At 40.2% G+C, this 15,656-nt stretch overlaps 1 protein-coding gene across 4 annotated transcripts in view; it reads left to right on the top strand.

Annotated features, from left to right (window-relative positions):
* The window catches only part of CTNNA2 (catenin alpha 2), a 790,749-nt gene that overhangs the window by 713,206 nt on the left and 61,887 nt on the right, over positions 1-15,656 (top strand). For all 4 annotated transcript variants that reach the window (XM_084626180.1, XM_084626177.1, XM_084626178.1 and 1 more), the window contains one exon: positions 1,974-2,174. In XM_084626180.1, coding sequence (XP_084482306.1) covers positions 1,974-2,174 — 201 coding nt within the window. The remainder of the gene's footprint in view (positions 1-1,973; positions 2,175-15,656) is intronic.

The raw sequence follows: 15,656 nt of genomic DNA, 5'->3' as shown, positions 1-15,656 counted from the left end.
GTGGAGACTGAGCATATGCAAACTTTCTTCACAAGAGTGAATTTTATCCACGATGTAAACCTAAATAACAGGCTTCAAACTCTCATTGACTTTCAATAGCAGTTGGGTGCCTTATTTCTTTAGACACCTTTGAAACTCACACCCTAAATCTTTTCAGTAATAAACAGACTAATCTTTTAAATATTGACTTCTTGTCAATGCATATACAGTATGTATGGCCATATTATACTCCAGTTTTATTTATTGTTATTTTAGTAACTCTTAAATTTAATTAAGAGTTGATATTTGAAGTGAATTTTAGTGTTTGAGAAAAGTACCAGATTTACAACACTGGGAATCCCAAGAGCTGTACTTACCCTTAAAATAACTGTTGGATCCGTCTGTGCCTCAAGATTGTTTTGGAGTGACAATGTGTAGTGTGAGAAGGGTAGTTCTGTCTCAATGGTAAATAAGTCATTGGTTTGTTCACTCTGCTGAGACTCTGAATAATGGTGCGAATAAATGCTAGTTATGTAGGTGACTTTTGTGGTGAGAAGACCTACTCAACCTATTTAACACAGAATAAGTCACCAAACAGACATTGGACAGAAATTAATTTTGGTCAGTACTGACCTAGGTTCAGACTCAAAATGGAGACCTGGAATGTAAAGCACCATAACTTATTATGTACCCTTATTAAGAGACTACAGTATACCCTGGAAATGGCCTAAAGTGCTGTGGTAACAATATTGTAAGCTGTTGTGTTTTAGTCACACATGATGCAGTCCTTCATGACATTCTCAGAAACAAACTAGGGAAATGTGGTGTAGATGAAATTACAATAAGGTGGGTGCACAATTGGTTGAAAAACTCATACCCAAATAGTAGCTTTTAATGGCTTGCTGCCAAACTGGGAGGACATATCTAGTGGGGTCCCTCAGGGGCCTGTCCTGAGTCTGCTACTATTAAATATTTTCATTAATGGCTTGGGCAATGGAGTGGAGAGTATGCTTATAAAATCTCCAAAGGACACCAAGTTGGGAGGGGTTGCAAGCCCGTTGGAGGAGATTATTATAATTCAAAATGGCCTTGATAAATTGGAGAATTGATCTGAAATCAACAAGATGAAATTTAATTATAAAAAGTGCAAATAATAACTGGCTAGGAAGTAGTACTGCTAAAAACAATATGTGGTTGTAGTGAATGACAAACTGAATATGAGTTAACAATGTGATGCAGTTGCAAAAAAGGCGAATATTGTTCTGGGGTGTATTAACAGGAGTGTTGTAAATAAGACATGGGAGGTAATAGTCCTACTGTACTAAGCACTGGTGAGCCTTCAGCTAGAGGATTGTGTCCAGTTTTGGGCAAGACACTTTAAGAAATATGTGGACAAATTGTAGAGAATCCAGAGAAGAGCAACAAAAATGGTAAAAGGCTTACAAAACCTGACCTCTGAGGAAAGATTAAAAAAAAACACTTGGCATGTTTAATCCTGAGAACGGAAGACTGAGTGGGGACTTGATAACAGTCTTCAAATGTGTTAAGGGCTGTTATAGAGAGGACAGTAATCAATTCTTTTCCATGCTCACTGGAAGTAGAACAAGTAGTAATCAGTTTAATCTGCAGGAGGGGAGATTTAGGTTAGATATTAAGGAAAAAATATTTCTAGCTATAAAGATAGTTAAGCTCTGGAATAGGCTTCCAAGGAAGATTGTGACATTCCCATCATTGGGAGTTTTTAAGAATGGGTTGGACAAACATCTGTCAGGGAAGGGCTAGGTTTACTGTGCCTTGCCTCAGCTCAGGGAACTGGACTAGATGACCTCTTGAGGTTCATTCCAGCCCTATATTTCTGTGATGCTATGATTCTATGATTCTATTACACGAGAAAAGTACTCAGAACAGACAAATTATTCCTTATGACTCAACAGTTGCAGTATACACGTATAAGCCTAGCGATGAACTGAAAATTATATGTGTTATTTCTGCAGAAAACCATATTCTGGAGGATGTGAATAAATGTGTGATCGCCCTCCAAGAGGGAGATGTTGATACACTGGACAGAACTGCAGGTGCAATCCGTGGCCGTGCAGCCAGAGTCATTCACATCATCAATGCAGAGATGGAAAACTATGAAGCTGGAGTTTATACTGAGAAGGTACTGGAAGCTACAAAATTGCTCTCAGAAACCGGTAAGCTTATTCTGACTAAGCTCTCTAACACATTAAGTTCCTAACCAGTTTAAATCCATATTTTCCAGTCTGTAATTTAGAAGAGCATCTGTGCTCTCTCTGTGTGGATGGATCTGCTTGTTAGTGACTAAAGTTCATGTTTCAAAACAAAACAATAAAAAAGACACACTGACATGTTGAAAAAAGTACAGAAAAAATAAATCCAAATAATAAGGCTAATTTCAAAACCTCATGTCCTCTCCAAAGGTCTAAGAAAACCTCAGAATTAACAAAATTTCAGTGAAAGTCCTTTGGAATGACTGGCAATTCATGATTATATCATTTTAAAAGTAATATAATTTCATAGTTATTTCATAGTAGGACTATGTGCAGGATCATAAATTTTTCCACTCCTATTCTCACTCATATACTTCTTTACCACTGTATTTGTTCTAGGCTTTGTGGTCACCAGGACAGTTCCAGTTGTGACAAATAACCAATGAGCAATTCAAACACATGTAGCAACAGATAATATAAGTGACTGTAATATTAGAGTGAAGCATCAGATTTGTTGCTGCAACATAGCGAATCCTTTATCACTGGTTGCATGTTTGTTAATTCTTGATATATAAATCAGGCTATAAAGCAAGCTATCAAAATATATTGATACATGGATTATAATTTATTATTATTTTATTGTTCCAATTGAACAGTGTGGCCCCATAAACAAACCAGGAAGGTGAAATGTTAATAGCTCTGCTTTCTATGTCCCTTCGCTGGAGATTAAGGATTGAATCCCAGATTCTGACTGTACATCTTTCAGTATATGATCAAAATTAGAGGAGGCTAGGAAACAAACTTTGTCTCCGCAGAACTGGTGAAATTTATCCTTGCTTTGGCCTACGGAGGGGCATTTCAAAGGAGGATTTAGCCTTTGGGAGCGTGATCTGCACATAATAGTATATACCCTGCCACTTAGCCCTAATCAGCATACATCCCTTAAACACCTCTCTGGCTTATATTTGGATAAACCCAGAGAAAGTGGACAATTGGACTAGAGAGCTTATTTTATGAGAGGAGATGAACAGAACTTGGCTTGTTTAGCCTAGCAAAACAAAGGCTAAGAGGGGATATGTTTGCTGTCTATAAATACATGAAACGGGAAAAAAACAAGAGAATGAGAGCAGTTATTGAAGTTTAAGGACAATGTTGGCTCAAGAACAGATGGGTAAAAATTAGCCAGGAATAAATTTAGGTTGAAAATTAGACAGTTTCTAGCCATCAGAGTGAGGTTCTGGAACAGCCTTCCAATAAGAGTAGTGAAGGACAAACAACCTAAATGGTTTAAGATAGAGTTTGATACATTTATAAATGGGAGTATAGGATGGGCTGCTTGTGCTAGTTGGCGGCAGGACTTCATGACCCAAGTGGTCACTTCCAGTCCTGTGTTCAAAGAGAGTGAGAATTTGGCCCTCTATGCCTTTGAAGATGCTGGAGTGGTAGTCCTCTGACATTAGTGAGATTCCATAGAAAATCTTTGTATAGTTCTTAGTCAAGGAAACACAAGAGGATCAGAAAGTGGTTGTTTTAATTCCATATTTATTGCAAATTCAATGCAAGATCAAAGGTTTTTAACCATAAATTTAGCTTCAAAAGGGCATTTCATCAGCAAAATAATGTAAACTCTAGCAAAAAGCAGTTGTCATGGATTTAAAACAGGAAGATATGACCTGTCCAGTGTGACTGGGTTCTTGGGTCAACAGACTTTCACAAACCAGCAAAATATACTGAAGTTTATTTCCATTAAAGTCTTCATTAGTAACCTGAAAAGGAGTACTTGTGGCACCTTAGAGACTAACAAATTTAATTGAGCATAAGCTTTCTTGAGCTACAGCTCACTTCATCGGATGCATTCAGTGGAAAATACAGTGGGGAGATTTATATACACAGAGAACATGAAACAATGGGTGTTACCATACACACTGTAAGGAGAGTGATTGCTTAAGATGAGCTATTACCAGCAGGAGAGGGCGGGAGAAAACCTTTTGTAGTGGTAATCAAGGTGGGCCACTTCCAGCAGTTAACAAGAACGTCTGAGGAACAGTGGGGGGGAGGGAGGAAATAAACCTGAGGAAATAGTTTTACTTTGTGTAATGACCGATCCACTCCCAGTCTCTATTCAAGCCTAAGTTAATTGTATCCAGTTTGCAAATTAATTCCAATTCAGCAGTTTCTCCTTGGAGTCTGTTTCTGAAGTTTTTTTGTTGAAGATTTGCCACTTTTAGGTCTGTAATCGAGTGACCAGAGAGATTGAAGTGTTCTCCGACTGGTTTTTGAATGTTATAATTCTTGACGTCTGATTTGTGTCCATTTATTCTTTTACGTAGAGACTGTCCAGTTTGACCAATGTACATGGCAGAGGGGCATTGCTGGCACATGATGGCATATATCACATTGGTAGATGTGCAGGTGAACGAGCCTCTGATAGTGTGGCTGATGTGACTAGGCCCTATGATGGTGTCCCCTGAATAGATATGTGGACACAGTTGGCAATGGGCTTTGTTGCAAGGATGGGTTCCTGGGTGAGTGGTTCTGTTGTGTGCTGTGTGGTTGCTGGTGAGTATTTGCTTCAGGTTGGGGGGTTGTCTGTAAGGAAGGACTGGCCTGTCTTCCAAGATCTGTGAGAGTGATGGGTCGTCCTTCAGGATAGGTTGTAGATCCTTGATGATGCGTTGGAGAGGTTTTAGTTGGGGCCTGAAGGTGATGGCTAGTGACGTTCTGTTATTTTATTTGTTGGGCCTGTCCTGTAGTAGGTAACTTCTGGGTACTCTTCTGGCTCTGTCAATCTGTTTCTTCACTTCAGCAGGTGGGTATTGTAGTTGTACGAATGCTTGATAGAGATCCTGTAGGTGTTTCTCTCTGTCTGAGGGGTTGGAGCCAATGCGGTTGTATCGTAGAGCTTGGCTGTAGACAATGGATCTTGTGGTGTGGTCTGGGTGAAAGCTGGAGGCATGTAGGTAGGAATAGCGGACAGTAGGTTTCCGGTATAGGGTGGTGTTTATGTGACCATCGCTTATTAGCACCGTAGTGTCCAGGAAGTGGATCTCTTGTGTCGACGGGTCCAGGCTGAGGTTGATGTTGGGATGGAAATTGTTGAAATCATGGTGGAATTCCTGAAGGGCTTCTTTTCCATGGGTCCAGATGACGATGATGTCATCAATATAGTGCAAGTAGAGTAGGGGTATTAGGGGACGAGAGCTGAGGAAGCGTTGTTCTAAGTCCGCCATAAAAATGTTGGCATACTCTGGGGCCATGCAGGTACCCATAGCAGTGCCGCTGCCCCCCACTGTTCCTCACACGTTCTTGTCAACTGCTGGAAATGGCCCATCTTGATTATCACTACAAAAGGTTTTCTCCCTGCCCTCTCCTGCTGGTAATAGCTCATCTTAAGTGATCACTCTGCTTACAGTGTGTATGGTAACACCCATTGTTTCATGTTCTCTGTGTATATAAATCTCCCCACTATATTTTCCACTGAATGCATCCGATGAAGTGAGCTGTAGCTCACAAAAACTTATGCCCAAATAAATTTTAGTCTCTAAGGTGCCACAAGTAATCCTTTTCTTTTTGCGAATACAGACTAACACGGCTGCTACTCTGAAACCTGTCATTAGTAAACTGAGCGATTTCTGAACAATATGAATTCATTTTTAAATAGAACAAAATTAATTTTCAGACTTTTTATTATGCTAACATTTCTGGCCCAACTTTATGTAAAATGTTCATCTTTCATAGAACAAATTTACAATGATAAAAACACAATAAAATGGATCTACAACAGGGACATTAAACACTTACATGGCATAGTTAACGTGTTCTTTAATAAAGCCTGAATTATAACAAAGTGATAATAGCTTTCTATTAAGTGCATCTTTTCCAACCCCTTCTGTGAGGTCTGGGAAAAATTGCACCTGGTTGCTGTTCTGTAGAGAAAGAGGACTCCAGATTACAGATACTGTATTTTAAAGCCTGTATTTCAGTTCATTCTGTACATTCTCTCTCTCAGATACTTTTATGTCCCCTATAACTGTAGCGTCTTAGCAACTCAGAATCCTTAATATATTTATCCTCACAACATCATGGTGAGCACATTGCTATTAACCCCCTTTTCTTATGGGGAGCTGTGGCATAGAGAGACACTATGTGCCTTGCACAAGGTCACACAGAAAGTCTCTGGCAGAGCAGGGAATTGAACCTTGGTTTTCTGATCACTAGGTTAGCATTCTAACCACTTCCGTCTTTAGTGGAAGTGTATTGAAGTGTCCTTTTTTGAAAACTGTATATCTTGAAGACAACACAATTAGGGGAAACTAAAGCAATAATCAGATTAATACCACTTTTATCTAACCAATGACTACACTATTTGTCAGTAGATATTGAAGTGCTTCACAATGGCATTGTCACCTTCAGACTACAAACAGTGTAATGGAGGCCCAAATGACGAAGGGATTTCACTCCAGTCACAGTGTGAGTTAGCGCTGGAGCTGAAGTTGGAACTCAGTTCCCTAATTCCAATCCCCTGCTCCATCCCCAAGATCAAAGTCACTGCTTATCTTATTCTCATAAGAGGGACGTAGATTTGTGACTATAAATCCATAGACTTTAATGCCTAAAGGGACAGTCACGGTCCTCTAGTCTGATCTCCTGTACATTTAGGCCACAGAATCTCACCCACCCAGTCCTGTAGATGGCCCATAACCTCAAGATGAGTTACTGAAGTCCTCAAATCTTGATTTAAAAATTGCAAGTTACAAAGAAAAGGAGGACTTGTGGCACCTTAGAGACTAACCAATTTATTTGAGCATGAGCTTTCGTGAGCTACAGCTCACCTCATCGGATGCATGCCGTGGAAACTGCAGCAGACTTTATTTATACACAGAGAATATGAAAAAATACCTCCTCCCACCCCACTGTCCTGCTGGTAATAGCTTATCTAAAGTGATCATCAGGTGGGCCATTTCCAGCACAAATCCAGGTTTTCTCACCCTCCACCCCCTGGTGACCAGCAGGAGAGTGAATTTGTGTGAGGGGGTGGAGGGTGAGAAAACCTGGATTTGTGCTGGAAATGGCCCACCTGATGATCACTTTAGATAAGCTATTACCAGCAGGACAGTGGGGTGGGAGGAGGTATTTTTTCATATTATCTGTGTATAAATAAAGTCTGCTGCAGTTTCCACGGCATGCATCCGATGAAGTGAGCTGTAGCTCACGAAAGCTCATGCTCAAATAAATTGGTTAGTCTCTAAGGTGCCACAAGTACTCCTTTTCTTTTTGCGAATACAGACTAACACGGCTGTTACTCTGAAAGTTACAAAGAATCTGCCATTTACTCTAGTTCAAACCAGCAAGTGACCTGTGTCCCACATTGCAGAGGAAAGCAAAAAAAAACCAACCACCCCACGGTCTCTTCCAATTTGATCTATGGGGAAATTCCTTCCCAACCCTAAATACAGTGATTAGTATACCCTGAGCGTGTGGTTAAGACCCACCAGCCTTACACCTGGGAAAGAATAGAACATAAGAGCATAAGGATGACCATCTAGTCCAGTATCCTGTCTTCTGAAAGTGGCTGGCACCAGATGCTTCAGAGGGAATGAACAGAACTGGTTAGTTATTGAGTAGTCCATTCCCTTTCATCCAGTACCAGTATCTGACAGTCAGGAGCACAGAGATACCCAGAGCATGGGGTTTTATCCCTGACCATCTTGGCTAATAGCCACGGATGGACCTATCCTCCATGAACTCAGCTAATTCTTTTTTGAAACCAGTTGAACTTTTGAGCTTCACAACCTGCTCTGGCAACAAGTACCACAGATTGTCTGTGTGTTGTGTGAAGAAGTATTGTTTTAAATCTGCTGCCTACTAATTTCATTGAGTGACTCCGGTACTTGTGTTATGTGAAGGGGTAAATAACACTTCCTTATTCACTTTCTCCACACCAGTCATGATTTTCATGACCTCTATCATGGCCCCCCTTAGTCATCTCTTTTCTAAACAGAACAGTGCCAGTCTTTTTAATTTCTTGTTATATGGAAGCTGTTCCCTAATCATTTTTGCTGCCTTTCTTTATATATATTTTTTTCAATTCTACTATAACATTTTTTGAGATGGGATGACCAGAACTGCAGGTAGTATTCAAGGTGTGGGCGTACCATGGATTTAAATAATGGCATTATGATATTTTCTGTCTTATTATCTGTTCCTTTCCTGATAGTTCCAAATAATCTGTTAGGGTTTTTTTACTGCTGCTGAACATTGAACATTGAACTAATTTAGACCCCATCATTTTGTATGTTTGGTTAGGATTCTGTTTTCCAATATGCATTACTTTACTTTTGTCTACATTGCATTCCCTCTGCCATTTTGTTGCCCAGTCATCCAGTTTTGTGAGATCCCTATGGACAGTCAGCTTTGGACTTGACATCTTTAGTAATTTTGTATTGTCTGCAAACTTTTGACGCTTCACTGTTTACCCCTTTTTCCTGATCACTTATGAATATGTTGAATATATTGAACAGCACTGATCCCAATACAGATCCTTGGAGCACCATGTTTTTTTCCTCTCTCCCTGTGAAAACTGACCATTTATTTCTACCTTTTGTTTCCTACCTTTTAATCAGGTATTGATCCATGAGAGGACCTTCCCTCTTTTTCAATGACTGCCTATTTTGCTTAAGAGCCTTTCGTGAAGGACTCTATCAAAGGCTTTCTGAAAATCCAAGTACACTATATCCACTAGATCACATTTGTCCACAGGTTTATTGACCCCCTCAAAGTATTTTAATAGATTGGTGAGACAGGATTTCCCTTTCACAACACAAAAGCTGTGTTGACTCCACCCCAATGTATCATTGTCATTTATGTATCTGATAATTATGTCTTTTACTATAATTTCAATCCATTTGCCTGGTACCAAAGTTAGCCTACCAGCCTATAATTACCAGCATTGCCTTTGGAGCCTTTTTAAAAAATAGGTGTTACATTAGCTATCTGCCATTCGTCTGGTATGGACGCTGATTTAAGCAATAGGTTACATACCACAGTTAGCAGTTCTGCAATTTCATATTTGAGCTCCTTCAGAACTCTTACATGAATACTATCTAGTGCTGCTGACTTAATATTATTTAATGTATCAGTTTGTCCCCAAACCTCCTCTATTGACACCTCAGTCTGGGACAGTTCATTAGATTTGTCACCTAAAGAGAATGGCTCAGGTGTAGGAATCTCCCTAACATCCTTTGCAATGAAGACCCATGCGACAAATTCCTTTAGCTTCTCTGCAACTGCCTTGTCTTCATTGAGTGCTCCTTTAGTACCTCAAATGTCTCATGGCCCCACTGATTGTTGGCCTGCCCGTTCTGACTGCAAGTCTTCTTGTGTTCTCTTCTCACTTGCAATTTCTGAGAGTTCTTGGGGCTCCAAACTCTGGCTATCTCCATGGTCTATTCCCCTCTCCTTGTAGGGCTATTCACACTTTCTCTTCTTCCTTGCTCTCCCATCTTCTGGTACTGACTGCCTCTCCGCTTCATTTTCTGACTCACCAAACCTATTCCTCAGGTCTATTTCTCCTTCACGAGCCAGTCTTTCCCTCTGATTTGTTCTCATAGTCACATGCTTCCACTGGCCACTTTCCTCATCATCTGCTCAAACCTCCTTTGAAACTCAACCATAGTTTCTAGCTGTATCTCCTAACCTTAGATCTTCTCTTCCTTGGATCTATCGGGTGGCACTTTAGACATACAGGTATGGCTCCTGTTCTGCTGGCGGGCCAGTTGGCTGCAAGGAAGCCCCATCTCCTAATCAAGGTTTAGCTGTAATCAAAGGCTCTACTTCTCTCCGTACACACTGCCCCCTACCAGACTTTGCAAACTGAAAGCAAACCAGCAAGCAAACAAACAGACTCTCAAGAACAACAAGGAGTCCGGTGGCACCTTAAAGACTAACAGATTTATTTGGGCATAAGCTTTTGTGGGTAAAACCCCCACTTTTTCAGATGCAACCTCACACTCTCAAGAACTCACTCACAGCCACTATGGAACAGGGGTTTGCTTGCCTCTGTTCTCCTCCAACAGATCTCCAGTCAAAGTCCTCTGCTTTCAGCTCTCTCTCTCTCTCTCTCTGTTGGCCTCTGTGCCACTGCTCAGAAAGCAAAACACTGAAGAATAGGAGCTGCATTTCAGTGGAAGCACTCATGACTGTGAGCCAGAAAACAACACAGGCACAAATCCTGGCACTGTGCAAGTCAATGAAGCTACGCTGATTTACACCAGGTGAGGATCTGGCTCATAGTATTCTGTACTTATACAGTGTAGTGTTTTTCCATCTGCAGTTCTCAAAACACATTAGAAAGGTATGATTAGTCCTGCTTTACAGATTATTATATTGAGACACAGAAAGGTGAAATGACTTGCCCAAGTCACATAATAAGTCAGTGGATGAGCTGAGGGGAGAACCCAGGCCTCCTAACTCAATTCTGTGCCCTCTCATTCCCTCCAGAGTTGGGTTCACTAAAGTCACAAGTTGTGTTGCTGCTTCTGCCACAGACCAACTGTGGGGCCTTACACAAAATCCCTTAACAACTCTTTCCTTTGGTTTCCTCGTCTGTTAAATTATATTACTATCATGTCTTATTTCAGAGTAACAGCCGTGTTAGTCTGTATTCGCAAAAAGAAAAGGAGGACTTGTGGCACCTTAGAGACTAACCGATTTATTAGAGCATAAGCTTTCGTGAGCTACAGCTCACTTCCTCAGATGCATATCGTGGAAACTGCAGCAGGCTTTATATATACACAGAGAATATGAAACAATACCTATTCCCACCCCACTGTCCTGCTGGTAATAGCTTATCTAAAGTGATTTCCAGCACAAATCCAGGTTTTCTCACCCTCCACCCCCCCACACAAATTCACTCTCCTGCTGGTGATAGCCCATCCAAAGTGACAACTCTTTACACAATGTGCATGACAATCAGGCTGGGCTATTGGGGGTGGGGGGGATGTGAGAACCTGGATTTGTGCAGGAAATAGCCCAGCCTGATTGTCATGCACATTGTGTAAAGAGTTGTCACTTTGGATGGGCTATCACCAGCAGGAGAGTGAATTTGTGTGGGGGGGTGGAGGGTGAGAAAACCTGGATTTGTGCTGGAAATCACTTTAGATAAGCTATTACCAGCAGGACAGTGAGGTGGGAATAGGTATTGTTTCATATTCTCTGTGTATATATAAAGCCTGCTGCAGTTTCCACGATATGCATCTGAGGAAGTGAGCTGTAGCTCACGAAAGCTTATGCTCTAATAAATTGGTTAGTCTCTAAGGTGCCACAAGTCCTCCTTTTCTTATCATGTCTTACAATGGGGCTTAATTTAGTAATGTCTGTAGAACACTTGGGGATCCTGAGAAGATGTGATGGAAGGATAAAGTGTTATTATAATATAGGGACAGATTCTGCCCTTAGACATGAATGTGGGATACAATTGGATTCGATAGCTATGAGTGTGAAACACTACGGTAAGTCCCTAATCTTTTTTAATTGAACATTTATTCATTTTTAAAGGAAGAAGCTTTTGTAGACTCAGGGAAACTAATTTAAATGATAAGAGAGAGAAAAAATAGCACTGAACACTTCCTTGATTATTATTATTTACTCTTTGAGGACTCAGCTCAAGAAATGCATCTGGCTGTTGAACTATAAAAGCCCAAATTACAAAATATAGTTTTTCAGGGATACCAGAGCCTTGTGCATTTTTTTAAACCGGGTGTTCAAAGAGATACTGGACCAGATCCTCAGCTGGCCTACATCAGCCTAGCTCCACTGAATTTCAGTGGAGTTACCCTGATTTCAACCTGTTGAGCAGCAGTATGGTGAGATTTTTGAAGACAGATTTCATATTTGATTTTAGGAAAGTGGCACCTACTTACACAAGATCTGAATTTGGTACCTGATTTCTAGATTTCATTTAATGATCTTCTTTTTGAATACTTTATAACCCATAACCCATCCTTTCTTCATTTTAATTTAATGGTGACTTTAAAAAAATCTCCTGATATGTGTAGGTTTTTTTTGTTACGAATTTTTTTCTTGTTGTTATATGTTTCATTTGTTCCCTGCTTTCTTGGCTGTGTTTAGTTGACTGGTGACCTTTATTCTTGTGCTTGTTAGAGCCTGTTCTGATCACATTTATGCCCCCAGTGTCTTTGATATTAGCATTAATTAAGGACATGCTGGTTAAATCCTCTTGAATAATGACATAGTTTCATTTCCCTTTAAAAACAAAGCAGATGCTTGACTCCCACTTCATGACAGTTGCAGAAATCTAAGACAAAAACCATGAAACCATAAAGTCTAAATGACTTCTTAGAAATATAAAAGCAAAATTCATATGGCTTTCAATAGATGTTAATTGTTATCTGCAGTGGGAAAACAAGGCCCCAGAGTTTAATCTTCTGTTTTGTCCTGTACCACATTCTACAATAGTGCATGGATTTTAGTTTTGTTTGTGTTACAAGCTATTCCCTGTGTAGTTAGCTCTGCTTTGTTTTTACAAGAAATAGAACAGAAAGTGGTTATTAAGAATAACTATAACAACTTAAAGTATCTCTCAGATGTATTTACCTTTGTGAACATTGTGTTAGTAAGAAAGAACAGGAGAACTTGTGGCACCTTAGAGACTAACAAATTTATTAGAGCATAAGCTTTTGTGAGCTACAGCTCACTTCATCGGATGCATAGAATGGAACATATAGTAAGATATATATATATATACACACACATGCAGATAAGTTGGAAATTACCATACAAACTGTGAGAGGCTAATTAGTTAAAATGAGCTATTATCAGCAGGAGAAAAAAAACTTTTGTAGTGATAATCAAGGTGGCCCATATAGACAGTTGACAAGAAGGTGTGAGAATACTTAACATGGGGAAATAGATTCAATATGTGTAGTGACCCAGCCACTCCCAGTCTCTATTCAAATCCAAGTTAACAGTATCTAGTTTGCATATTAATTCAAGCTCAGCAGTTGCTCCTTGGAGACTGTTTTTGAAGCTTTTCTGTTGCAAAATTGCCACCCTTAAATCTTTTACTGAGCGGCCTCAGAGGTTGAAGTGTTCTCCTACTGGTTTTTGAATGTTATGATTCCTGATGTCAGATTTGTGTCCATTTAGACTTTTTCGTAGAGACTGTCTGGTTTGGCCAGTGTACATGGCAGAGGGGCATTGCTGGCACATGATAGCATATATCACATTGGTAGTTGTGCAGGTGAACGAGCCCCTGATGGCGTGGCTAATGTGATTATGTCCTATGATGGTGTCACTTGAATAAATATATGGACAGAGTTGGCATCGGGCTTTGTTGCAGGGATAGGTTCCTGGGTTAGCGTTTTTGTTGTGTGGTGTGTCGTTGCTGGTTAGTATTTGCTTCTGGTTGGGGGGCTGTCTGTAAGCGAGGACTGGTCTGTCTTCCAAGATCTGTGAGAGTGAGGGATCATTTTTCAGGACATGTTGTAAACCTTTGATGATGCGCTGGAGAGGTTTTAGTTGGGGGCTGAAGGTGACAGCTAGTTCCGTTCTGAAGGTCGAAACAACAGATTGGATTTCTACATAGATTGCCTCCATCGACATGCAGATAGGATACCCCTGTCGGGGTTCTAGGCATGTGTCTGCACAGATCTGTTCCTGTGCTTTTTCAGGGAGTTTCTTTGAGCCGATGGTGTAGTTTCTTTTGGTAATCCTCAGTGGGATCAGAGGATAATGGCTTGTAGAATGTGGAGTTAGAGAGCTGCCTAGTAGCCTCTTGTTCATATTTCAACTTATTCATGATGACGACAGCACCTCCTTTGTTAGCCTTTTTGATTATGATGTCAGAGTTGTTCCTGAGGTTGTTGATGGCATTGTGCTCAGCACGGCTGAGGTTATGGGGCAAGTGATGCTGCTTTTCCACAATTTCAGCCCGTGCATGTCGACGGAAGCAATCTATGTAGAAGTCCAGTCTGTTGTTTTGACCTTATTTACAGATAAGTTGGAAGTTACCATATCTTACTATATGTTCCATTCTATGCATCTGATGAAGTGAGCTGTAGCTCACAAAAGCTTATGCTCTAATAAATTTGCTAGTCTCTCAGGTGCCACAAGTACTCCTGTTCTTTTTGCGGATACGGACTAACATGGCTGCTACTCTGAAACCTGTCATTGTGTTAGTATTTTTTTCCACATATATGCCACTAATTCCAATTGATAATAGGTGTAGCTATCAGTTGCCAGGTTGTTATTGTTTGTGTAATAAAACAAATAATTATTTTTTTCTTTTTATTTTGCAGAAATTCATTCATTTCTGTTTGACATATTGCAATATCATTATTTATCATTTATATAACACCATCAATGTAAAAAGTAAGATAAACACACACAACCATGACCCTGCCATAAAGGGCATAAAATCTAAAGATATAGAGAGAACACCATACAGTCAACACAGGTATAAGTAGGTGGATTTCCATTTGGATGTTAGTTAAGCTCAGCCTTGTAGATCATGCAGATATCTAGTAGTGGTTTGAAAGTGAGCAAAGGAACCTGGTCCAGCACTCATTGAAGTCAATGGAAAGAGTCCCATTGACTTCAATGAGCGTTAGATAAAGACCTTGGTGAATACTGACATGGAAGCTGTGCAAACTCTAGAGATGTTGTGGAAGAAGGCAAAGATTGCGGAGCAGGCAAAGGGAAAGCTTGGAGAAAGGCTAAGGAGAGCACAGGTTAGTTATAGTATGAAATGAGGCCAAAGCAGTAGAATTTTTTATACGTCAGAAGACTGAAATGTATAAGGAAGAACAAGGGGAGCCTTTGCAGAGGCTAAAAAGAGAAGGAGAATGAATGGTGAAGTGAAGGAGAGAAACTGTATCTAAGATAGATAGGTAGGAATAGGAGAACATGTGCAAGAGAGGTTTACCAAGAAATGTGGGTGGAAAGGAAAAGGCAAATTGGAGACATGCATCATAAGAGAAAAAACAATGTGATTGCTGAGGGCCTGGCCATGCAGGGAGAAGGTAAGCAAGATTTCAAAGATGCCCCCATGAGTTAACAGGGGTAATGGTGAGTTTTGTCAGCAGTGACAGAAAAGAGAGGAATGTTTGGGAGGAAAGAAGATGAGCTCCATATTAGATGGGGTGGTGGAAGAGATATCAGAGTGGGAGGCAGAGTTACAAAATTCCAGGATTGCGAATATTTGTAAGTGATCAGTATTAATTTCTTATTTTGTTGGGCTTCAGTTGACCATATTTCAGTTTCTGAGTTTCATCACATTCAGGACCAGAGGCTCTTTTCCAAGAATTCTGAAGGAAATCAAGGCACTAATTCAACAAAGCACTGAACCACGTTTTTAAATGCTTTGATGAATCAGCGACTAAAGATCCAAATAGCTGAGCAACTAACAGATGTATCTAATTTATCACT

Source organism: Lepidochelys olivacea, assembly GCF_965140295.1.
Source record: "Lepidochelys olivacea isolate rLepOli2 genome assembly, chromosome: 4".
Lineage (NCBI taxonomy): Eukaryota > Metazoa > Chordata > Testudines > Cheloniidae > Lepidochelys > Lepidochelys olivacea.
This window is presented reverse-complemented; position numbering and strand designations above follow the sequence as displayed.